General features: G+C 41.5%; 1 protein-coding gene across 1 annotated transcript in view; it reads left to right on the top strand.

Moving 5' to 3' along the window:
* LOC124553896 (eukaryotic translation initiation factor 2 subunit 3) overlaps nucleotides 1-22,665 on the top strand; it is a 99,324-nt gene extending 76,659 nt beyond the window's left edge. The window contains exons 10-12 of the mRNA XM_047127911.1: nucleotides 3,415-3,587; nucleotides 15,619-15,681; nucleotides 22,409-22,665. Of these exons, the coding sequence (XP_046983867.1) occupies nucleotides 3,415-3,587; nucleotides 15,619-15,676 (231 nt within the window). The 3' untranslated portion in view covers nucleotides 15,677-15,681; nucleotides 22,409-22,665. The remainder of the gene's footprint in view (nucleotides 1-3,414; nucleotides 3,588-15,618; nucleotides 15,682-22,408) is intronic.
* Nucleotides 22,666-24,399: the final 1,734 nt, after the last annotated feature.

Below are 24,399 nucleotides of genomic sequence, written 5' to 3'. Positions count from 1 at the left end.
TTAGTAGACAAATATAACTTACCTTGCTGTGGTTATCTCGTCCTCTAATGTGTCTTCATTCCTGTTAAGGCATTGCAGTGAAGGGGTCCAAGGCGTTGCAATTACAGATCGCTGGCACATTGTTACTCTTTGTCACTGTATCAATGTATTTTTACATTCCTGACACATTTTCTACACCACCAAATGTTAAGTAAATACATTGTGCAACACTTCTACGCAATACAAAGAATGTTATTTCTCAGATAGTAACATGGACCCGTCTCAGTGGCTGCTAAAACCACTCTGGCTCAACTCAGGTGCACTTGGCGCCAAATATACGTCATCTAAAAGTCCAGCGGTCTAATACCTTGTAGAACAGGATGTAGTCAATTTAGTATTTGGCTCTTCTAATTGAAATAGCTTTTCAGATATAACTTACATAGTGGTCTCTGGAAATCAGTATTTGCGTGAAGATTTATGCACCTAGTTGTTAATAATAAATGTTGCCTTTTTTGACAATCTGAAAAATATCAGTTCCCTGTAAGCATACCTGGTCGACTGTATCAATTATAATGAAATTATAAAAATTATAAATGAAAACGTTTTTTTTTTTTTATGAAAACTGATGTTTAATATTATCTTTACAGTAAAGTAGTGGAAAATTTGATTACTAATTATCACAGTTCAAAATTGGTGTTGTGAAATGGATCTATATGAAAAATAAAATTGTATTTTGATGGTCAGATATATGCAAAAAATCTTCAGATATGGAATAGTAATTTAAGTATGAAAATTAACTCAGGTCAGCCCAAAATTTATACGGAATTGAACATTTCATTTGACATGCAAATGTCCCGTGGAGGCAAGATTCGTTACAGTAGGCAACCACACGTGTTTTTCTTCAGAGGCACTGACCATATTGTCTCTCTGTATTAACAATTATGGCAATCTCTTTTGAAGTAATAAACTGTTTACTTAATTCTCTCCATTTGTCTCATTTCTATTTGATTGCCCCTTATAAAAGAAAAGCCACTATTCCTCCTCCTATACTACTCGGCTTATAACGGAAGATATATGACTACGGCCGCAAAAGGATTGTCGAAATAAAACGGTGGCGACAATAAAAATTTGTGCCGGACCGAGGCTCGAACCCAGATTTCCCGCTTTATGAAAGTGGAGCCTTAACTACTTCGGCTATCTAGACACACTTCCCAGCCAACCCAAACTCCCAACTTGTCGCATACTACTTCTGTCCGCCGTCCTCATTGCTCGCTGCTCGTGGCCCGATTCCCGCAGGTGGTCAGACCTGCGGTGCATCCACACTGAGGATATGTCGATGAAATGTCGTCAGTGCATATAGGTGTTACCATTATACAGAGTGATTCAAAAAGAAAGACAGACTATGGAAGATAGAAACACATTGCACATGTTACTGGATAAAGGAAGGTTCAAAGTTTTATGTCGCACACACACTGTACCTTATGAGAACCCCGTGCTGCTCGAGAAACATCGAAACGCCATTTCATTCCACTCGCAGATCGACAGGCCCCTGTTTACCGAACTGACAGCTCCGACAGTTCGATTTCCCAGATCTTGGAGAGTAGCTGCCATAGGTCGGACAAAGACTCCGTCTTTTATGTACTTCAGAGGAAAAAATCATTAGGTGTGAAGCATAGTTACCTGGGAAAACAATGAATAACATCGTTTTCCACCACTTGTAATCCCATACTGTGGGATTGTGATGTTAAGATAACACCGCACCTTGAGCTGAAAGTGATGTAGGGCACTGTCGTGGGTAAAAATTAAGTCCTTAGAATCTTCGTGAAACTGAGGAAACGACCAGTTTTGTGGCATGTCTGTCACAGTTTCTTCTGCGAAAAAGGAAGGTCCATAAACTTTGTGAACAGAAACGGAACCAAAGGGATCCAGTCTCAGTGAGTCTCTCTCCCATTCTACAATGATGCAAGGATTTTGTGACGACCAAATTCTTACAGTATGGCGGTTTACTTTACCCGATAGAGGAAACATCGATTAATCCAAAAAGATGAGTTCTTCACAAAAAGTGTCCTCTGCCATATCCTGGAGAACTGAAATGCAAAATTCCTATCCTCTGTTATGCAATTTCTGCAGTAACTGCATCGTGTAAAGCTTCATAAGCAGGTGTCATTTCAGAACACGTAACACCGTTGTCGAGGTACTGGCCTGCCCGTCTTGTCGATTTGAGAGGGCTCCACGTGTACACACCTCTTATATGATCGACATTTTCATCAGACGTGCGTGGCCGACCAGTGTTCTTTCCTTTGCATATGCGACCGACTTGCATGAATTTTGTATGCCAGTCGTAAATCTACTTGTGCAGAGCCAGTTTCTTGCCGAATCGATGGTCGAATGTACATTGCACTCGAAAAATGGATTGACGTTGCAAAATTCCAACACGCAAAGTGATTTCTCTTGTGAGGAAGTTGCCATGTTGCCACAAACAAAACAACAGTGCAGCAGTGTCAAACCTTGGAACCTTCTTAATCCGGTGACAAGCACTGTGTATTTGAATCTGTTACAGTTTTTCTGTAATAAAGAATTGAAATCTAGTCTTCCTTTCTGTCTTCCTGTATGTTTGGTGTCTAAAAGAACACACACCACACATACGATAGTAAGGTACTTAAAACAAAGCATTTTTAACATTAAGCAGATCAGCATTAGTTGTCTGTGTCTTAGCAAAGTCAGGATCTATCTAATACGAATGTCAGAGATAAATGAAATTTACATTCTCAAGTCCAAGTATTCTCATAAATTGTAGGAGTGGCTACTATGGTAGTCTTTTAAATAGAAATATTCAATTTCGTACCCGAAATTTTTGCACCAGAATGTGAACCTTATTTCTGAACCTTAGGGGAATCGTAGACTCTATGGAAATCATTTCCACTTCTAGTACTGTCATGATGAATTGTTGAGCTCATTCTAAATTTACTGTTGTTGTCAACCATAAATACCACTAGGAGATGTATGTACTGGCATAATGTAAGAATCTGTAGGTGCCTTAAGAGGCTTTCACAAGATCTTTCGTTATCAACTTCACACAATATTCTTACTGCACACTTGTGCAAATAAACAATTTTTTTTTTTTCATATTAACAGCAATGCCCCAAAGATTACGCTGCTGCTCAGGGTAGCCGTGTGGTCTGAGGTGCCTTGCCACAGTTCGCGTGGCTCCCCCTGTCGGAGGCTCGAGTCCCCCCTTGGACGTGTGTGTGTGTGTGTGTGTGTGTGTGTGTGTGTGTGTGTGTGTGTGTTTTGTCCATAGCGTAAGTTAGTTTAAGCAGTGTGTAAGCCTAGGGACCGATGACCTCAGCAGTTTGGTCCCGTAAGACCTTACCGCAAATTTCCAATTTCGAAAGCACTCGTGTCGCTAACTCCCCGTTCGCGTCGTTCTCGCAGGTCCAGAAGCTGACGAAGGGTGAGGTGCTGCTGGTGAACATCGGGTCGCTGTCGACGGGCGGGCGGGTTCTGGCGACCCGTGCCGATCTGGCCAAGATCTCGCTGACCAACCCCGTGTGCACTGAGGTCGGCGAGAAGATCGCCCTGAGCCGCAGGGTGGAGAAGCACTGGAGGTACGTACTGCTCTCTTGCTCACTTGAAAAAATGTTAAGATTGGTCATCTGTGTGTCTGGAGATAAGTTTTCAAAAAATTACTTGCAATCGAGATACCATCAGTTGGACTGTCTCCACACATATAAGATTGCATCGAAAGAAAAATTTTCTCGAGAACACTGTAAAGTTGAGAGACAGAATTGCTTGCCAGTACTGAGGTGGAGTGTGTAGTGTTGCTGTCGTTGTCGTCGTCGATGACGACGACTTCGTCGTCATCATCGTACTTCGAAGACTGGTTTCTATGGAGCTTCCCACTCTAGATAGGCTATCCTGCGCAGCCCTCTTCATCCCTGTGTAAATGCTGCAACCTACAGCCTCTTAAACCTGAGTACTGCAGTCCCTCTACAGTCTTTATCCCACAGTTTCCCTCCATCACCAAATTTGTAATTCGTCAATACCTCACGACGTGTCCTATCCGATGGTTTCTTCTTTTAAGCAAGTTGTGCCACATATTTTTCTCCCCAGTTTGATCCTGCACCTCCACATTAGTTATGTTGTCTTTCTGTCTAATTTTCAGCATTTTTCTGTAGTACCACATTTCAAAAGCTTCAATTACCACATCTGAACTGGTTATTGTCTACATTTCCCTTTTGTACGAGACCACACTCTGTTAAATCATCATCAGATAAGAGTTCCTAACACTAAAATTTATGATGGTTACTCTAAAAGAAATGAACAAGATTCCCCCTCCCAAAAATCCAGTTTTTGTTCTACATCTTTTCTATTCGGGAAAGTCTTAGAAATATTCTTTCCGCTTGTAGTTAAATTTAATCCATCCCGTTTCTGCAAATCGCATTGTCATAGAGCTCCATCAGAGGAACTACTGTGCTTCACGTTCGTCTAAAGCAGCGTTCTGACGAGTTCCTGTGTTGTGAGAACGGGACGGTGACGAACATTCACGAGAGATTTAAGAATGTGTATAAGGTTGACACTGTCTATTGCAGTACAGTTAGTCATAAAGCGAGCAGATAATTTGTTGAAAGTGTGCGCACTGATATTTGGGACCTCCCACCTGGTGGTAGACTGAGCACTGCGCACACTGCGGCGTGCGACGTATTCGAGGCCAGATTTTCCCTGACACGCACGTCGGTGAGTGAGCTGTCAGTGAGCAGGAGTAGAAGTGAGTGCGTGCACAATGTCGAGAAGGATCTGTGCCGAATAGGTTCTACGAATTGTTGACAGCTGTCCACGAGCAAATGCAGAAAACAGTGCACAGTGAAATTTTGGAATGATACGAGAATTCTAGAGATGACTTCCTTACAATAACTGTGACAGGAGACAAAACATTTTCGCATCACTTTGAACCGGAGACGAAAATCCAATCCCTGGAATGGCGGTGTGCAAACTCTCGTAAGAAGAAATCCAAAACTGTGCCTTCAGCAGAAAAAGTGATGGCTACCAATTCTGATGCATATGTGGGAGCTCAGTTGTGTCCTGTTTGACTACATTGTCAAAAACACGATACTTTACAAGGGCTATTCAGAAAGCTGGCAAAAGTTTCCGTCTGACGACACTAGGCGCGCGCTGATTGCGTATATTTTGGTACGTGCGTGCTTGGCAGCACAGTCGGCATCCCTCTGTGTCAGTGGGAACGTCGCTGTGCGTCTTTTTTTTTTTATATTAGAGCTTGAAATGTGTGCTGCAATTTAAAATCCTGCCAGTTGTGGGGTGTGGTCTGTGATACGGTTTTTGTTGGCAAAGGACCTTAAACCCGTAGAAATCTATCGTGAACTGTGTGAACTGTACGGAAACAGTGTAATGAGTGAATGTTCCGTCCAGAAATGGTACATTCGATATAAAAATGGCCGAACCGATGTTCGTGATGAAGAGAAGATGGATACCCGAGCATTGTGGCTGACGATTTTGTCACAAAAGTTGACTAAATGATTCGTGAAAACTGTCACTTCACAATAATGGAGCTTTCGCTTTATTTTCCACAAGTTTCACAGACTTTGTTGAATTGCCACTCAAAAGCTTGGCTATCACTAATTTTGTGCACGACGGATGCCCAAAATGCTTAGAGAGCACCATAAAGAACAGGAATGTAGTCGATGTTGACATTTCTGGAGGCCTACCACAAACGTGGTGATTCGTTACTGGATCGAATCGTAACCGGTGACGAGACTAGGGTGAAACACGTCAATTGCAGAATAAATTACAGTCCGTGGAGTGGGGGCACACCAGGTCCCCCCAAAAACCAAGAAAATGTTTGCAAACCTTGTCAGCCAGGAAGCTGATGGCGTCAGTGTTTTGGGATAGGCAAGGTGTGCTTCCTATTGATTTTCTTGAATGTGGAGCAACCGTAAATTCTGCCCAGTACTGTCAAACTTTGCACAGCCCCACAAGAGCAGTTCAAAACAAACAGCGAGGAAAGCTGACATCCAAAATTTTGTTTTTGCGCGACACTGCCCGACTTCACATGGCAAACTGCACTAAAGAACTCCTTAATTCACTCAAATAGGAAATTTTCCCTCATCCACCCTACAGCCTCGATCTTGCACCGAGCGCCTCTCCTGTTTCCCAAGATGAAGAAGTGGCTTGCAACGTAGCACTTTGATGACGGCACGGAACTCCAGTTGGGCATTACTCTCTGGCTGAAGTCTCAGGCGACAGAATTTTATGACGAAGGTTTTTCAAAGCATGCCCACAGCTATAAGTGCCTCAATGTGTTTGGTGACTATGTGGAAAATTAGTATGTCAGTCGCTCTTTCAGATGTCTATAATAAAATGTATTTTTTTTACTTAGTTTTTTTAAATGCTAGAACGTTCCCTACTTTCTGAATAGCCCTCATACTATTGCACGATAACACCAGGCCACGTGCGTATGAGAAAACCACCACAGAGATCACAAAGCTTGGGTGGACAACATTAGGGCCCTGACCTGGGACGACACGATTACCCCCTCTTCTGTAAACTGAAAGAATCGCTTTGCGGGATGAGGTTTGAAGGTGGTGACTTTCGTGTGAAGACCACCAAACAGGGGCTAGATTGCCTGGGTCCCAACTTCTGCCGTGCAGATATACACGGCTTATGTCCGTAATGGCATTAAGCAAATGAAAGGAACCGAGGTAATGTGGAAAAATGACAACATTTTGTCTCTGAAGAATGTACTGACATGCTGTAAAAATATCAGAGATATGGTCAACGAATTACATGTATAAACCTCGTTACAAGTTAACAAATGTCTATTATTCAGAAACTCCTTTTCTTACTGCAGTCAGTTTGAATTTTGCACACACTCTACTTGGGGCATCATGAATTATTTTACTGTCCTAGTAGCAAAACTCATGTTGTACTTTTAGTGTTTCATTTCGTAATCCAATTCATTCAGCATCATTATATTTAATTTGACTACATTCAGTTGCCCTCACTGTACTTTTCTCGACATTCATTGTGTAAGCTATTTTCAAATCACAACTTATTCTGCTCAGCTAGTCTCCCATGTTATTTGCCATCTCTGATAAAATTAAAATGTCGTTACCGAACCACAAAGTTTTTATTTTTTCTCCTGGAACTTTTGAATCCCTTTCCAAATTTCTCCATTTTATTTCCTACTCGTTGAATGTACAGGCTCTGTGTTGGGAGGCTACAACCCTGCCTCACCCCTTTCACTACTACTGCTTCCCTTTGCTTCCCTTTGACATCCTTTGAGTCTTAAAACTGCAGTTTGGTTTCTGTACTATATGAAGTGTGACTGGAAAGTTTTAAGAATGGATCCACTACTGCTTCTTCAATTGCTTTCTTCATTGCTGCTTGACTAATATCTTCAGTAGAAGATCCCACTAATTCATTATAAAACCCAAACTTGGTTAGTGGTTTTGGCAAGTTCATAATTCCACATAACATTGTCCCTGCAGCACTGCCCTTGCCAATGCAACGCAAGCCTTACACTAGCTTAACATTTACATCATACACCTTCTTTCCACTATTACCCTACAAGGAATACTGTTAGAATTAGGAAACGAAACTTCTGCATCACATTTGTTACACTTCAGTAACATTTTACATGCCAAACCAACATGTGAAGTTATTTTCAATTCCAGTCCTCTTCCTTTGCAAACTTGGCATAGTACGTAATGCTTCAAAATATTAGAGAGCAAGGAAATGTTAATTGCTTCATTCACGTCTTTACTGTCACTTTCATAGTTTTCAAATTTTTCTTTGCTGTCACAAAGTTTCTTGCTGGAAGGAGTTCTGTCACATTCATTTGGAGTAGTCGGTGAAGCAGCCTGAGCAGCATCTCCCTTCGAAACGACAAAAGATTTCTTCTTCCACTCGTTGTGCCATTTCTTAATCACTCGATTGTTGAAATGGGGCATGTTGATATCTGCAAACCAAATACGTAAAACAGGTACGAGCAATATTCGTCAAATACGCAAAATTGAACAGCTAACAACCGATAACAAACTCCACAAGTCAACACGCACGGTATAGCGTTTATGTTTACCAATACGAACAGTCTCTCGTCACTGAGATAAAAACCGTACAACATTGGAAAACAAAACACTGTCTAATTCCGCAAAGATATCCTGCTTGCATCCAGCGAGTGGCGCCGTCAGAGGTGACACACCGAGTCGCTACAACCGTTCACGCGGCGCGTCAACTTTGCAGCGATAAAAAACATACTTAGAAGGATGAAATTTGATTTGTTTTGTTCAAAAAACTCCAAATAATTTTATAATGGAAAAAAAACATTAATTTTGTCATTTTCATCATTCCGGCTCCCCTTAAGTAAAAGGAAACTAGGGTGTGTACCGAGGAATAGAGAGCTCGAGTTGTCCACCCTCGATTCACAAGTGGAGGAAGTCAGAAATTTCTAAGGTTGGTATGAGGGTCATTCAATAAGTAATGCAACACATTCCTTTCTGACAGCAGATTGGCTTTATTTAGGATTCCAATGCAGCACATTATTCTCCATCCTTTTGGCCACAAAACCTATTTTTGACAGAATCTCCGTTCAGTGCGATGGTCCTGTGCCACATTAATTGGAGAGCCAGTGTGTCCGCAACTGTACCACTTCACTGGTAGACGTCAGACCCGTCTTCCTGCTTTATCAGTAACCTCTCCATCGTCCACGTACTGCTACCCGTAAAGTGCATCCTTTTTGTATCGGACAGGTGGAAGGCAGAAAGTGCGAGATCTGGGCCGTACGGCTGACGAGGAGAACAGTCCGATGAAATTTTGTGAGCCCTTCGGGGTGCACAGTCTCGTGAGGCCTCGCACTGTCACGGAGGAGGAGAAGCTCGCCTGCGTCATTTTGGCGGCGAACACGCTGAAGGCGTTTCTTTAATTTCCCGAGGGTAGCATGATACACTTCAGAGTTGATCGTTACACCACGAGGGAGTACATCGAACAGAACAATGCCTTCACAGTCCCGGGAGATTGTTGCCACAACTTTACCGGCTGAGCGTAGGGCTTCGAACTTATTCGTCAGGGGAGAGGTGGTGCAGTACCACTCCACAGATTTCTGTTTTATTTCCAGTTTGAAGTGACAAACCCACGATTGTCACCCGTCGCAATGTAAGACATAAAAGTGTCACAATTGGCCTCGTAAAATGCAGACAATTCTGCAAAGGTGGTCCTTCGTTGCTCTTTATGTTCCTCTGTTACTTGACGGGGAATCCAGTGGGCACACAGGTTTTGAGTACCCCCAACTGGTGGACAAGTGTGTCAGCACTGCCAAAAGGGATGTCCGGTCGAGCAGCGAAGTGTGCGGTTGCGAGCCGTCTGTCACCTCGAACGAGTGTGCGAACGTTCCGACGTTACAGGAGTAACACCTGCGTTTGGCAGGCGGGAGAGCGGACAGGTTTCCACCACCTCGTCGTGATAGTGACGGACGCTTCATGCAGTGACTCGCTGTGCTTTCGTACACTACCGGGCCTCTGTAGACGTTCTGCGAGTTCCTCCGAATATCTGCGACAGTCTGGTCTTCCGCTAAAAGAAACTCGGTGACAGCTCTGGTTGGAATGCACGTCCGTTACAGACTCCAATTTGAAGGGTGCGTGTAGTACTGCCACCTGTCGGAACTTCGCGAAACTGTAGGGACGAAACGGGAATGGTCCACGGTGGCCCACAACAAATTCCACATTTTTTCAACTGAAATTGGTCAACCAAAACTGTTGCATTACTTACTGAACACCACTCGTATAAAGCCACTATCTGTACAGTGGCTTGTGGGGTTCTACGTCTATGTACTTGTGGATGGTGATCTCAATATTTTTATCTTAGACTCCAAAGGTAGTTTTGACACAGCTCTCCATGCTAGTCTGTGCGTCTTCATCTTGGCATAACTGCTGCAACTTAGAACTGTAAACTTGCTTTCTGAAGTTAAGTCTGGGTCTCCCTCTACTATTCCTATCCCAGACACTTCCATCCGTTACCAGATAGACGATTCCTTAATACCTACTTCATTTAAGTCTACATCTAGTTTCAGCCTTCGCCCTTGGCCATTTTCAATTATATCTGAAACGGCCATTGTTAGTATACCGTATAATGGATGTACATAAATATTTTAGATAACAGGGCACGAAAAACAAAATTTACACATGTGCGGTATAGGTACAGAAAAAATATACAGGGCAAGGCAGCTAAGACAGGCTCCCCAAATACAACCAGAACAAATAGAAATATCGAGGTGCAGTTTCACAGAGTTATAGAGGACAGTATGTTTTTAGTCACCAATTTATGACACCAATTTCATTTTTTTCCAAAAGGGAACTGTATAGTTTTTTCTGTAACACGTACAAGTCTCGATCGAGTAATACCGTGATAACAGCGCCACGAGCCACTGTACCGCTGTCAGGAAAAGAGGTTCCACAAAACATTTGGTCTGTTATACCAAATGTAAGCAAACACATAACTCGGGTATGTTCTCATTTTTACCTTTGTGTTTGAAGCCCATCGGTTTATCTTCTGGTGTTGTAGCGATTAGATAACTTGCTCGTAAACCTTTTGAGACATTCACAAAGCATATGACAGTCAGAAAGAGAAATATTGTTCATGGCAGATGTTGCCAAACTACTAGAGCAGTGGTGCAGTCGTAGGCTAAAGAGTATCCAGGTTGTGCCAGGCACTTGTTGTGTTCTTGTAGACATTATAAAAAGAAATTTTCTAGAAAGTGGAAGTGTGGAGAGTAATATGCCAAAGAAAAAGAGAGAGCAGCTGGTTAAAGAAATGAAACTAACACACAATGAAGATGTCACCAAGAAGCATCTCAGAAGTACTAGAAGAATCAACCGAACGTGTGTTCTCGGAACACTACATCCCGTCACATTTAAACCTCTTCGCATTTTGCTGCATCGACATCTTTGTGGCAGTGACTTCCAAAATTGGTTACATTTCTTTGAATGTTGTCTACAAAAAATGCAAAGTGATGTGACATATCTGTGCCAAATTTTGTTTAAAGAAGCATCATTTACAAAGCAATGGCAAGTCAGTGTTTGCTATAAGCACTAAACGTCGGCTGAAAACGCCCGTGGACTCGGAGAAGTGGATAAAAATAGTTCTCTCGGTCTGACAACATTTGGTGTGTGTTCTTCTGTTTTATTAATGGAAATCTAAATAAACTTGAGTATCTAGAGTTCCCGGTACATACTGCTGCTGCCGCATTTATTGGAAGACATCCTACTTGATACAAGGGAGTCAGTGTGGCATCAGCACAGTGGACGTCCCTCGCACTTTGTACAGGTAGTGACAGATCCTCTTGAGAGAGCAATGGTTGTTCAGAAAATTTAAACTGGTCTGCACACTCACCAAACTTAACACTTTTATACTTTTATCTGTGCCAAAATTAAAACAAGAGGTCTGTTAGGAAACACTGACGGTCCACAAAGGCATGAAGTGCCGTATAGCACAGGCGTATGCTGCTTTTCACCCCAGATGAAATTCAGCGTGCAGTACTGTTTCTCCAGAATAACTTTGTAGCACGTAAAAATGCCCGAGGTCAACATTTTTGAGCACCCAGTATGACTGCTGTGATTATAAACACACAAACCGTACCAGAGTTCTGCGTCGGTTTACATTTGTTGAGATAGGGCAGATGTTAGTGGAACTTCTTTTCCTGATGGTTGAACTGTGGTTTGCAGCGCTGATATCTCGATATTATTTGAAAGAGTCTCTCATGTTTTGTCGTTTAAGAACTCTTAGAAGCTTATTAGAAAAAACTATATATAGTTCCATCAGGAAAAAACAATTGGAACCATACATGATAAAAATTACTTGTGAGTGCCAGGAAGTTGGCTGTATTGCTCGCAACAACTTGGTAAAACTGCACCTCAATATATTTATTCATTCTGGATATATTTGGGGTTTCCTGTCTTAGCTGCCTCACCCTGTGTACCTACATTGAGTAGTTTTAAAGTAACATTATATGATTAAGAAAGTAATAGTTGGGTGGATTTAGAAGCGATATGCCCATTCGTATCATAGGAAAAGCAGTTCTCATTATAATAACTTTACAATTTGATTAATTATAAGTATTAGCATGCTTTAGCTTTAACTATTGTGACATGTTCAGAATTTCACATTGTAAGCTATTCCAATGAAAAGCTTAAAGAAATTTTTAGATTTAATAAAATTCTGAAATAGTTGCAGTTCAGATCGAGTGTAAAGTTGCATCCTCTAAGACTGAACGGATAAAAGGTAAAACATGGGTAACTAGAGGCTGCAGTTCCCTGTCAGATTCTGCTGTTTGCTGTACCAGCACAGCAATACTGTGTCAGCTAATATTACAAAGCCAGAGAAGTCAGTCACACAGATTATTGCCCCTGCAACTACTGAAAAAAGATTGCTAGACCGCCTCGGGAATCTTACGTGTGTTGCGTGATGGTGAGGATATTAAGCTACGAAATGAGATACCGAAGGTGGTGGTGGTGGTGGTGGTGGTGGTGGTGGTGGTGGGAGGAGGAGGAGGAGGAGGAGGAGGAGTTGTTCTGCTGTTTCTACAGCAGGATAACTGACATTAACAGTAGTAAAAAGGATGTAAAATGTAGGCAGGAAATGACAAACAGCTTTTCTGCAGAAAAGAAGTTCGTCGATATTGGATATAAATTTCACCATTACTGTATATTTTCTGAAGGTATTTGCCTGGAAAGTGAGACGTGGACAACAAACAGTATCAAGATTAGAAGACACACTCTTGATGTGGTACTACAGAAATGTGAAGAAGATTAGATGGCCAGATTGAATAACTAATGAGGAGATACTGAATAAGATGAGGAAAATGTTATTTGTGGCACAACCTGGCTAAAGGAAGGGATCATTTATGGGACACATCCTGAGGCATTGGAGGAATCACCAGTTTGGCAACAGAGGAGGAAGGTAGGGGATAAAGAGAGAAATTCTTTTTGGGTGGGGGAAGCTGAAAAAGAGGCAAAAGCAGAGCGACATCAAACCAGTGTTTGGAATAAAGACTACAACAGCAGTAATAGTAACTAACACTGCTTATTGATGTCTGATGATGATAATAATAATGTGGATTATGATAAGTCAACATCTAATCAGATTCAATACTGTATGTGCCATACATCAACATTGTTTGTTTCCCGTTTCATGGACACACAATGTTCTTGTCTCACATTGTGATGACGCCTCATAGATTAGACTAATAGCCAGCCTATTAATTTGTTGCCTTCATAAGCATTCGATGAAGGTATTATATTGTAAGGTGCACATGTTTTGCTGTGGGGCAATCTCTGTGACTGGAAATAGAGAACACGCTTAATATGCTGTGTTTACAGTATCAATACTTTTGTTGTTCCGAGATGACAGAACATGAAGATAATAAGGGGGGAGGGGAGGGGGAGATTACAGTTAATTTCACCTGTTATATAAAATACAATATTCCACATTCCACATGGGACTTGTATATAAGTGCCACATTGTCTTACTTGCAGTCAGAACACAAAAGGCACTCCACACATATACAGATCTTGGGGGGAGGGGGGGACAAAAACACACACACACACAAATGCACAGTTGATAACCACCTCATACCATCTATGCATATCAGCATCGGGCATAACTCTCCCAAGCTTCTCGCAGTGCACTGTCCTATGGGCAGAGTGTTAACATAGATATGGTAGATTCACTACAAACTTACCTCCATGCTGCTGGATATCATAAATAGTACACAATTATGTGCTGAGGTTACAAGCAATGAATAGCACGCACCAGAAAGAGAGATGGATTTTTCAGAATGCCCAATATAATGATTAGGAATGCCAGTTGGCCATGTGTTTAAATTTAATCCAGGCTTACTCTTCATATAAAATCTATAGTCATACATAAAAAAAAATTTAAAAGATAACCTATACCCTTAATTAACAAAGCAGCTAAAGCAACAAAGCAAATGAAGAGAGAACCACACAGGTGAGAACATGAATGCTAAGCTGGCCAGACCTGCAGGTGTTCTGCAAGGTGACACTCGTGAAGAAGGTTAGCGTATGCTACAATCACATGGGGCTGAACCTACTTCAGCAGTCATCTAATTCAGAAGCAAGCCCTATTGAGTACAAGGTGTCTCTTACAGAGTCAAATCGAAATGTGTACTATAAATAGTAATGTGGACAGCTACAATAAAGTATAGGTATGGATGGGTCGTAACAGTGAATATGTGAACAGGACCTGATGGTGCACGAAGGGTGTCTGCAGTCCAAGCTGTGCATCAGAAACTGATATAAATGGAGGCATTTCAGAAAATAGCAATGATGGAAATCAAATAACTGTACTGAGTCCGAGGTCGATATTTAGTATTATGGCTAAGGGTTGAGGCTGAATCTGTAAAACCTGCAGTCCCTCATGGTGATATGATGATGGTAAAGCTCAGATTAATGTACTAGATGATCAAATGATAACTGACTGTCATGTGAGATACCAGTTACACGCTGTGATGCAAAGTATTTATTTGTTATACAGTGAGACATTTACTTGGGGTTAGGTTGGTTTGGGCTAGTGACATGGTATCACTCATAAAAGGGGTTGTTCCATTACAAGCACCTATGTGTGTGTATATTCACACTTCGCGTATAAACCAAGCAACTTATTAACCTGCCACCTCTTCCATTGTCTTACATGAACTTGTAATACACCATCAAAAATGCTAAAAAATGTGGTGAGCTGACTTAGTTGCTCATTAAGAGGGTGTTCCGGGTATCTCTTTTTAATTTCTGTAAATTTGTATGTTTTTCAATATGCTATGATTATCGTCAATTGTACATTTTATCAACTATGTGTGTGTTTCATTAAGATACGTATATGTTGGAGTGCCTTTTGTGCTCTGACTTCATATAATGTGACATGATACTTGTTGTAACAAGTTCCATAAGGTGTGTGAAACAAGGCAATTTGTATGGCAGTATTATGAAAAGGATAATTGCTACTCACCATGTAGCAGAGATGCTGAGTTGCAGATAGTCACAATGAAAAGTCTGTTAAAGAAAGCTTTCGGCCAAACAGGCTTTCATTAACACACACACACACACACACACACACACACACACACACACACACACACGAGTTGCATTTGCGCTTTGGCCGAAAGCTTTGTTTGACAGTCTTTTCAGTGAGGCTATCCGTGGTTCGGCATCTCTGCTATGTAGTGAGTAGCAACTATCATTTTCATAGATTGTCACTATTCCATCCTGCATTTTCTGTTGTTTGTATTTTATAAACTAGGTGGAATTAATTGTGACTCCTTCCCCCACACCCCACTCTCATTATCTCCAAGTTCGCCGCTTAGATCTGGTGATGGCTGCGTAAGACTGTTGAAACATGTCATCTCAGGACACAGTGTACGAAGTGTGTTCCTCATTTTTGAAAATGCTGTATCTTATAATTGTATATAATGTAACACTTAATATTTTGGGTAGCTGTTTTTATATCCAGAGCACTTGCAAGTATGTGTCGAATACCACGATAAATCACCAGGTATTGAGTGTATTGTGTGTGGTTTTGGTGTGTGCAGAGCTATACTGTGTGTTTTGTTTGCCTCAGGTTGATTGGCTGGGGACAGATCCGCGGAGGGGAGAAGATCGAGCCCGTCAGCCAGTAAAAAAGGTGAGGAAGCTGCATCAGACGCGGCCGTGGTGAAACACAGCATTATCCCCTGCCGTCATGCGAGCTCGTCATTGTTTCAGCTGTAAAGCCGGCATCTTTTGCTGTGCGGTTTCTCCGCTACTAGTTGTCTTCTTTTGTTTGCAGTGAGAAATACTCACTGTAAATTAGTCAACAGTAAAAAAGTATGAGGCATATCCAGAAAGAAAGTGCGCTGAGCCTCTGACACTTTTAGAGGGAAGGTGTATTCCCCCTCCCGGTGAAGTTTGAAGCACTGCATTCGACGACAAGGTGTTGCTAGTAGAAAGCATGCTCATATGTTTCAGTCAGCTGAAAACTCTTGTTGAACTTCCGTGCTGAAATGAGTGTGTGTCTATTTCGAATCTCACCAGCTGCGAGCTGAGGAGTGTAATGGGATTTTTTCTCACAAAGGGGAAATCAGATATTGCAGATTTTTTAAGGAAATGAGAACCATTCATGGGGATGGTGGGGTGAACCGTACTAATATGTTCAAGTGCTATTGTGCTTTTAGAATTGAAAGAATGAATGTTAGTGACAAACAGAGGATTGAGCATTCCTCAATTGTTTCTGACGAGGTGGAGAACCGAGATTAGATCAAAGAAATGATACCTGACAACTGTCGATGGACTTTGGATAAAATGAACACGTTTTCAGAAATCTCCATATCTCTTATGCATGAAATTATTACTGAAACACTGTTTTTTCAAAAATTGTGAGGTATGTGGGTACCACAACAGCTCACAGATCACAACAGTTGACGGTTCACGGGAATTTCTCGAGCACTCGGACTGGGAGGTGAACGCTTCCTTCACTCTATTGTGACTGGCAACAGAATGTAGGTTCCCCACCACACTCTCGATAAGGAAAAATAGTCCGTGCAGTTGCGACATTGCTGTCAGTGAAAAAATTCAAAAACATGGCGTCTGTCTTTGATACTGTAAGGGAACTCTTCTCGTGGAGTTTTGGCCCCAGGGGGAAACAATTAAAGCCATGTGATGCTGTGAAAACTATGAAAATGTGTGTATGGTTGGCACAGAACAAAAGAAGGGGAATGTTAACAAAAGGAAGTGTGCTTGTTCCCACACAGCCAAAGCACAAAGCAACTCTTGAATTAATTTGGTTGGGACTTTGTGAACCATCCCACTCACAGTCATCTGCTCATCTGACACATCCAAGTTTTCATCTTCACCTCTCAGAAGATGTTTACGAGTAGAAAAAGGTTTTTTGTCGATCACGAGGGCTACAGTGCCATCAAACGATGTGCCAAACAGGTGCCTGAAGACTTTTGAGAAATGCATCAGAAAGCTCATCTTTGGATTGAAAATAGTGTTGAGATTGAAGCTGACTACATTGAAAAATAGTATTTGATGTAATTTATGAATTCTTTCTCCCCCCCCCCCCCCCCTTTTTTTTTTTAGAATGTATTGCATTTGCAATTTTTAAACACTTGAATACCCTTAACTTACGGACATGCCTTTTGTCGTCTGTTGTTTTAGTCACTAGCATAAACACTGGACAAGACTTGTAACATTGGACTTAAGCAAAAGGTGGTGTACCTTCTTTTCCCACTAGCCTACAAATTTGTAGAACTTCAGTTGCTGCTGCCTCGTTTGCCATAGCTGTTCTGTACTCACTCAGGACAATAAGGAGAGAAACTTCTTAAATGAAAGTAGCTTATTCTTCTGGTTTTAGTGTCCTTTACAATAACAGAAGACCTATATCATCCATCAGTTTCTTTGCAGTTAATACTTAGTATTTAAGAAACACAGTTTTGGTTATTTTAATGATAAATATTTGATGTACTTTCTCAATGAATATTAGGAAGTTTAAATTTCAGAGCCAGTGGTTGCTGTTGTTAGTATATAGTTACTACTATGTTCCTTCATCAACACTGCAGTGTGGTTTCAGATGCCTGAAACTGCAGTCATGTGTGTGTGTGTGTGTGTGTGTGTGTGTGTGTGTGTTGTTGGCAAAGGCTTTAATGGCCATAAGCTTTAATTGTGAGAGTCTTTTTGTTGTGCGTATCTGCCACACAGCATCTCTGCTATATGGTGAGTACCCACATGTTTTATGAAGATAGAATACTTCTAAAACTCTGAAATAAACTTGAAAGACATTCATGGCAGTTGATTTGCTTCAAATACAGAGGTGCACGCCTGTGTACAATTGGGGTTCCGTAGGCAGCCACAAATGTTTTTCCATTAACGCATTGAATGTCGTGTCACATTGAGATAAATGTACAGTAAAACATGCTCAAAACGAAATCATCTGGGACTAAAATAATTTTCCAAATTGGACAAGTTTCTGAACTATACACAACTCACTGGGTTACATAAAATTTGTCAGGTATCATGCACAAAAGTAAAGTAATAATTTTTAATTATGCTTATACTGTATTTATGTACCTTCACTCCAGCACAGTAGATGTTCATTTACTGTATATTGGACAATAGATCACTGGACTATTACACTAGTTGATAAATTAACACACATTCCTATATTTTTACTCAATTTTTAAATTCGTTTATTGTTGTACGTATATACATATTATTCCCATGTTTATTTGCTTTACATATCACCTTTTTTTTTTTTTTTTTTGCCACATATCGAGGAGGGAAACTTGTTTTAATTTCCTGTTCAAAATTGTTTTTTCTAGGCAGTTTTTTGCACAATACAATAGTTCCATTAAGTTGAGAGAATTTGTGTGTGCTGCAAATTGCATGACATTGGTTATGCATGCAATGGTTTCTTCAGGCATATTAATTTTTCTAGGGACATCATTTCCTTCCTCCTCTTCTTCCTTTGGTTCTTCTTCATCACATCTGAAATTACTTCATTCTCTGTAGATGACACTCTACCTGAGATAACATGCTGTGTCCTCGATACCAGAATCAATTCACAGATTTCACTCTACACCTCATACATTTGTATTGTCAATAATAAATGTAGATGTGGTACAGAGTCAAATGCTTTTTGGAAGTCACGAAATACTGTATCTACCTGACTGACTGGATACGTGGCTTTCAGGATGTCGTGTGAGAAAAATGCTTGTTGGGTCTCATGTGATCGGTGTTTTCAGAATCTTTGGTGATTGGTGGGAAAGAGATCATTCTGTTTGAAATACTTCATTATGTTTGAGCTAAGAATATGTTCTATGATGCTACAGGAAATGGATGTCAAGGATATTAAATGGCAGTTTTGTCTATCACTTCCGCTACTTTTCTTATAGTCAGGTGTGACATGTGCTGTCATCCAGCTACTGGACACGGTTTTTTGTTCGAGGGGTCTACAATAGATTATACGAGTAGTTAACAGAGGGGCTAACTCGACCACAAATTCACTCTAGACTCTGATATGGTTTCTGTTGGTCTCTGGAGCTTTGTTCAGTTTCAGCAATTTAAAGTGTTACACAACCTGTATCACTCATCTTTGCAGTGGTGCAAGAATTAAATTGGGACAATAGCCCAAGATTTTCCTTTGTAAACATTTAAAAATGAAGTGGAGCATTTCTGCTTTTGCTGTACTACCCTCAATTTCAGTTCGTCTTGTCCACGAGTGTCTTGACACTGATTTTGGTGCCACTAACAGCCTTTACATATGACCAGAATTTCTTTGGCTTTTGTGAGAGATCTTTTGACAGTATTCTCCTACAGTAGCCATTGAAAGTTTCGTGCATTGCTATCTTGTCAGCCAAACACATTTCATTCAATGTCTTATCTGTCTGTAGATCTTTGTTTTGTTTGACATTTATTATCGACTAGTATCTAGGATCCCTACCATCATGAACTGTTCTTTTGAAGTTGAGCCATAGTTCCTCTACGTGCTCCTGTCCTGTGTTGAAAGTTTCTGGTTCCTCATTGAGATATAACGCTACTGATTTTTTATCTAGTTTATTGAACAAATATATCTTTCTGCTTGTTTTAGTTGTCCTTTGTACTTTGATAACAATTCCTACCAGAGCCACGTCATGGCCACTGACACCAGTTTTGACATAGCCATCCTCAAAGAAGTCAGTTCTGGTTGTTGCCATTAGATCTAATTTATTTCCGTCGAGAGAGAGATCTGTTGTAGGTAGTTTAGTCTCCTTCGATGATAACAGTGAGATTGGGGATTGTGATTCTGATTGTGTTTCTGATTCCCAGTAATCAATCATTAGCCTATCATTTCAATATATGGTTGAATTTTATCCAAAAATTTGACTGCTATCAAAGTCCAAGTTTAACCGTATTTTTGTGACTACTATTATGTGAGCTTCAGTGCTTTTCAGGAGCCCTTTTACTGTGGCACTTCGTTGGGAATGCTTCAGCAGTTAATCTCTAGGATTTTAATACTATCATCTGTTGGGGCATTTCTTTCGATCCTGTACTGCCATTTCCACGTCCTCTGCATCCATCGTTATCTGGACTGGATGGAGAGTTGCCTAATATAAAAACCAAAAAGCAGCTTGTGTGCATCTCGCACAGCTATGCGAGTAGTGCACCCTACCCATTTACGGGAACCCTACAGGTCTGAACGCAATGGCACAAGTCCGGGAAGTTGCAGCCTAGCTTGTCACAGAGCCTTCGAAGTCTGTGGTTCCATCCCCTCACTTGACAGAGAACTGGCAGGCCACAATCAGTTTGAGGGACAGTGCTGCAAGTTGTAAGCTTCACTGAAACACTGTAAACAGTGCTGGTCTTCTCAGCCATCTCTGCCAGTCACCGAAACGATCAGAGTGTGACCTCGGAACCCCAACTGCGCAGGGTAGTGTAGCGGTTAGCGCACCGAACTCGCATTTGGGAGGATGACGGTTTGAACCTGCGTTCGGCCATCCTGATTTAGGCGAGGCCACTTTCCTTCTCTGTCCTTCTGTAATCGGAGCTCCTGCTCTGTCTCGAACGACCTCGTTGTCGACAGGACGTTAAACACTAATCTTCTCCTCCGAGCCCTGACGACGGGCGCTGTTTATTCGATCGTGCATCACAATCTGGAATTAGTTAAGTCCTGCTCCTACGGTGCCTAGTGGAATAGTCTCTTCAATAAGTCAAATTAGGTTCCCGGGCATACACATTGAATGCACTCGGTGTTTCTTTCCGTCCCCGGATGCCATTTCGTTGTACGTTCAAACTTCTGACGAGTAATAGACCCTTGTATTTACCTCCTCTCGACGCGGGACAGGTTTACCGAAAGGTGATGCGAGTCTCACTGGCACAGTTGCCCTTTCCGTCAAAGATGCCACTTTGATCTATAGTATCCCAAATATGCTCGGTTCCCGTGTCCCCTGTACAGGATGCCCAGTACTACTACTGACATGCCGCCCACTGTCATTGTAAGTTCTTGCTAGATCTTGTGAGTTCTGTTGAATGGGCTGGATGCACAGGAGAGAATAATGTTCGAGGTGTCTCTGCCGTCTCGGGTACGTGGCTCCGGGGACCAGTCCCTACACCCGCATCTACAAATACATTCTAGTGCGATTTGTAATTTTAAAAAAAAAACCTGATTCGGTACTTGTTAATTGTTTCCATTTGATAGTAAATATAGAATTTGAATGAAAGTAAAGAAAAAGTTGCTCCAAGCAAGATTTGAACTGCTGATTTTACAATAATAAGGTATTTATGTTACACATTCAACTGCTGGTAACTGTGCCAATGAGATACAAATGTTTTGAGTTGAAGAGTCCTCGAAAGTCTTCTAATCTTCAGAGGCGATTTTTGATAATTTTGTTGTGCTATTTTAAGAATTAATATACGGACACTGATCTTCAGATCCTGTAAGTATGAAGAAAATAAAAGTAGTTTGGTCTTAACAGTAATATGGAAAGGATAGCTTGCTACTCACCCCTTAGAGCAGACGTCAAGTTGCAGACTGGAACAGTAAAAAAGAATGCCAGACATATTGCAGCTTTTGACAGAGTCCGCCTTCAGGAGTAAACAACTTGCACATATGTGGCCATTGTAGTCTCCAGGCACTGAGGGCCGGGTACGTGCACCCGGGTGTGACAGTGGGCGTGCTTGTATGTGTGTGTCAAAGTAATCCAGACTGCATATACCTATGTGGTTTCTGTATAAGTGAAGTCCATAATAAAACATTTAAATTTATCTGCGCCGACTGTGTGATGTAGTAGTGTGCATGAAAACTGTTGTAGCCAAGTACAGAAATGAAATTATAATGAAATCCAGACCTTTAGCTGATGAGTATGGTGGTCAGGGGCACTAAAAATGTAGTGTGTGGACAGAAAGTTGGAAATTGTGGGTCTCACAGGGAGCGTGTCAGAGATAAGTCCCTGCAGTCGCACTATCAACTCTGTCATCAGTGAATCAGTCGGATAGAGCGTCTACCTTGTAAGCGGGAGGTCCCGGGTGCAAGTCCCAGCCGGGGCTCACATTTTTCAACTGTCCCCGTTGATATTTATCAACACCTGTAAGAAGCTAAAAGTCTGGATTTCATTGTAATTTCATTCTTCGAGAGCTGCAAGGTCACCATTGGTATTTGTACAGATACCAGCTTCATACAAGTAAGGAAATGGGTCATGAAAGTTGATACCCTCCTCAGCAAATGTTAAAAATGTAGACAAGTTGGCACGAATCATGTGCTTTAATGTTATGACTCTTTTATAATTCACATAGAACATTTCCTGCCGACACAAGAGGTGCATTGTGATTTACTGTTATAATTAGCATTCCTGACAGCTTGGATGTGATCGTGATAAGTTACATTCACTTTGTTGCAGGACTTTCTCCGGGCCTTGCAGCCAGGCAGCTGTAAGGAAGAAAAGAGAAGGAAGAGAGAGAGAGAGAGAAGAAAGAGAGAGAAACTACTGACTGAGGTGGCCACTTTGTGAAGTTCTTTCACAGTTTCGGCTGTCCTCGGTCACTGTTGCTATCGATATCGGCACTATATTCTAGGGATGTTGTCTGGACTGTGGTGCTGTTTCATTTTCTTTATGTATCACACGAGACTTAAATCAATAAAAAATATAGCTCAAAATGGAAAGTCTCAATATGTAACTGAGAATGTGACACCTGCGTCTGTACGCCCGAGTTCACCAACCTGTCAGTTGATCGGAAGTTGGGGTAACCTCGAGTGATTCCCACATGACCATAACAAGTCTCCCAGTTGGTGATAATACAAAACACTATTCCAGCAACACGTAGAGTGGAAGGTCTCAAAAAAAAAAAAAAAAAAAAAAAAAAAACAGTCTCCTCAGATACACAAAGTAATTAAATCTAATAACACACAAAATAATGATCTTCTCGATTTGAATTTAGCTTAAGAATAAGTCTCCAATGTGATTAATCTGGTGGCAGAAAAAGGAGAACGCTCAAGAGTTTCCCTGAGTCTGGTCGAGTGCCTATCATTGCAGACAGTTAATCGGTACAGTTTAAAGTTCTGTGAGACACCCGTCACTGTCGATTTTTAATTGGCGAGATGACGATATCCGAGTTGACGAGCGTGTACCTCCCGGAGCGCACAGTCCGAGTGAGGCAGAAATTGGTGGAGGCGAGGGCTCCGGCTGTGACTGAGGGCTGCTGTGGTGAACCTCTGTGGTTGGGACTGCCCGTCCGTGGCTGGATGGCCACTTAAATAAAGCTTCGGCAGAATGGTATTTGCTCTGTGTACTTACACACGTTATTGGTGGTAGCAGGTACCAAGTAAATCTAATTTTAAGTGCAGCTCCTCACATAGGTCCAGTGTGGGTTTTAATTATTGTATGGCAGTAAAACTTGGTAGATATGCTAATGCATTGATGTGGAAGAGAAATTAGTTCCAATTGTGGCCATCAGGTGCAAATCTGGCACTACACTCTGTTTGTAGGACAGTACAATGTCCGACTGTCATTTGAGAAGCCCTAGTATGTGAACATTGTGGCTATTGAGAAAAGAACACATTTGCTGTTAGGGAAACTCTTTTATGTGAAACGGCAGCAATGACTGTGCTCTGCTAAGAGAGTACCGCCGACTGAAATGTCTGAGGAGAGGCCTTACGTCATTATGTGGTTTAAAGATGATGGTTATGAAAATGAAAATGAAATCTGAAAACACTGGTGTGGCACCTAGAAGAGGAAGGCCATCCTATCCCGGTGGAAGTTATTGACGAGGTGGTTGTTGCTGTAAATGACCGTGCAGCATGTGCTATAGTAGTGCTAGTGCTCATGCAGGCTCACAAGAATTGTGCATCCCGTGGTCAACAGTACGGAACGTTTTGTGGTCTATTTTACACTGGTAGTCATACAAGATCCAGACTGGTGCAGCAACTGAAATCTCATTATCCGCAGTGACATTCTGAATTTACTCTTTGGTATCTGGCACGGATTGTAGTTGATAACATGTGTCCAGGCAATATTATATGGAATGAGAAGGCTCATTTTACACTACAGGGTACAATGAATACACAAAGCTGCTGAATAGACAGAACTGCAAAGGTTTTAGAGCTGTGTGACCTGCAAGGTCACATGATCTAAAGCTGAGACACTTTTGGCTCTGGTTATATCTATAAGAACACATTTACCGGGGATGTGTTTGGTCTCTACCTGATCCGAAATCCAATACACAGGAAGACGTCGCTCAGATTGCAACAGAACTGCTGCGAGCAACTGTCGATGTGTCATTTTACGGATACAGCATCTCACTGGTGTCTCCGGTGTTTGCATTGAACAAAGTGTGTAAGCAGTGGTAATAATAAAATCGACATTATGCCTTTCTCACATAGTTGGCCTTTTCT

This window comes from Schistocerca americana, chromosome 11, assembly GCF_021461395.2.
Source record: "Schistocerca americana isolate TAMUIC-IGC-003095 chromosome 11, iqSchAmer2.1, whole genome shotgun sequence".
Taxonomy (NCBI): Eukaryota; Metazoa; Arthropoda; class Insecta; order Orthoptera; family Acrididae; genus Schistocerca; species Schistocerca americana.
Note: the sequence above shows the minus strand (reverse complement) of the source record. Positions and strands in the feature narration are given on the sequence as shown.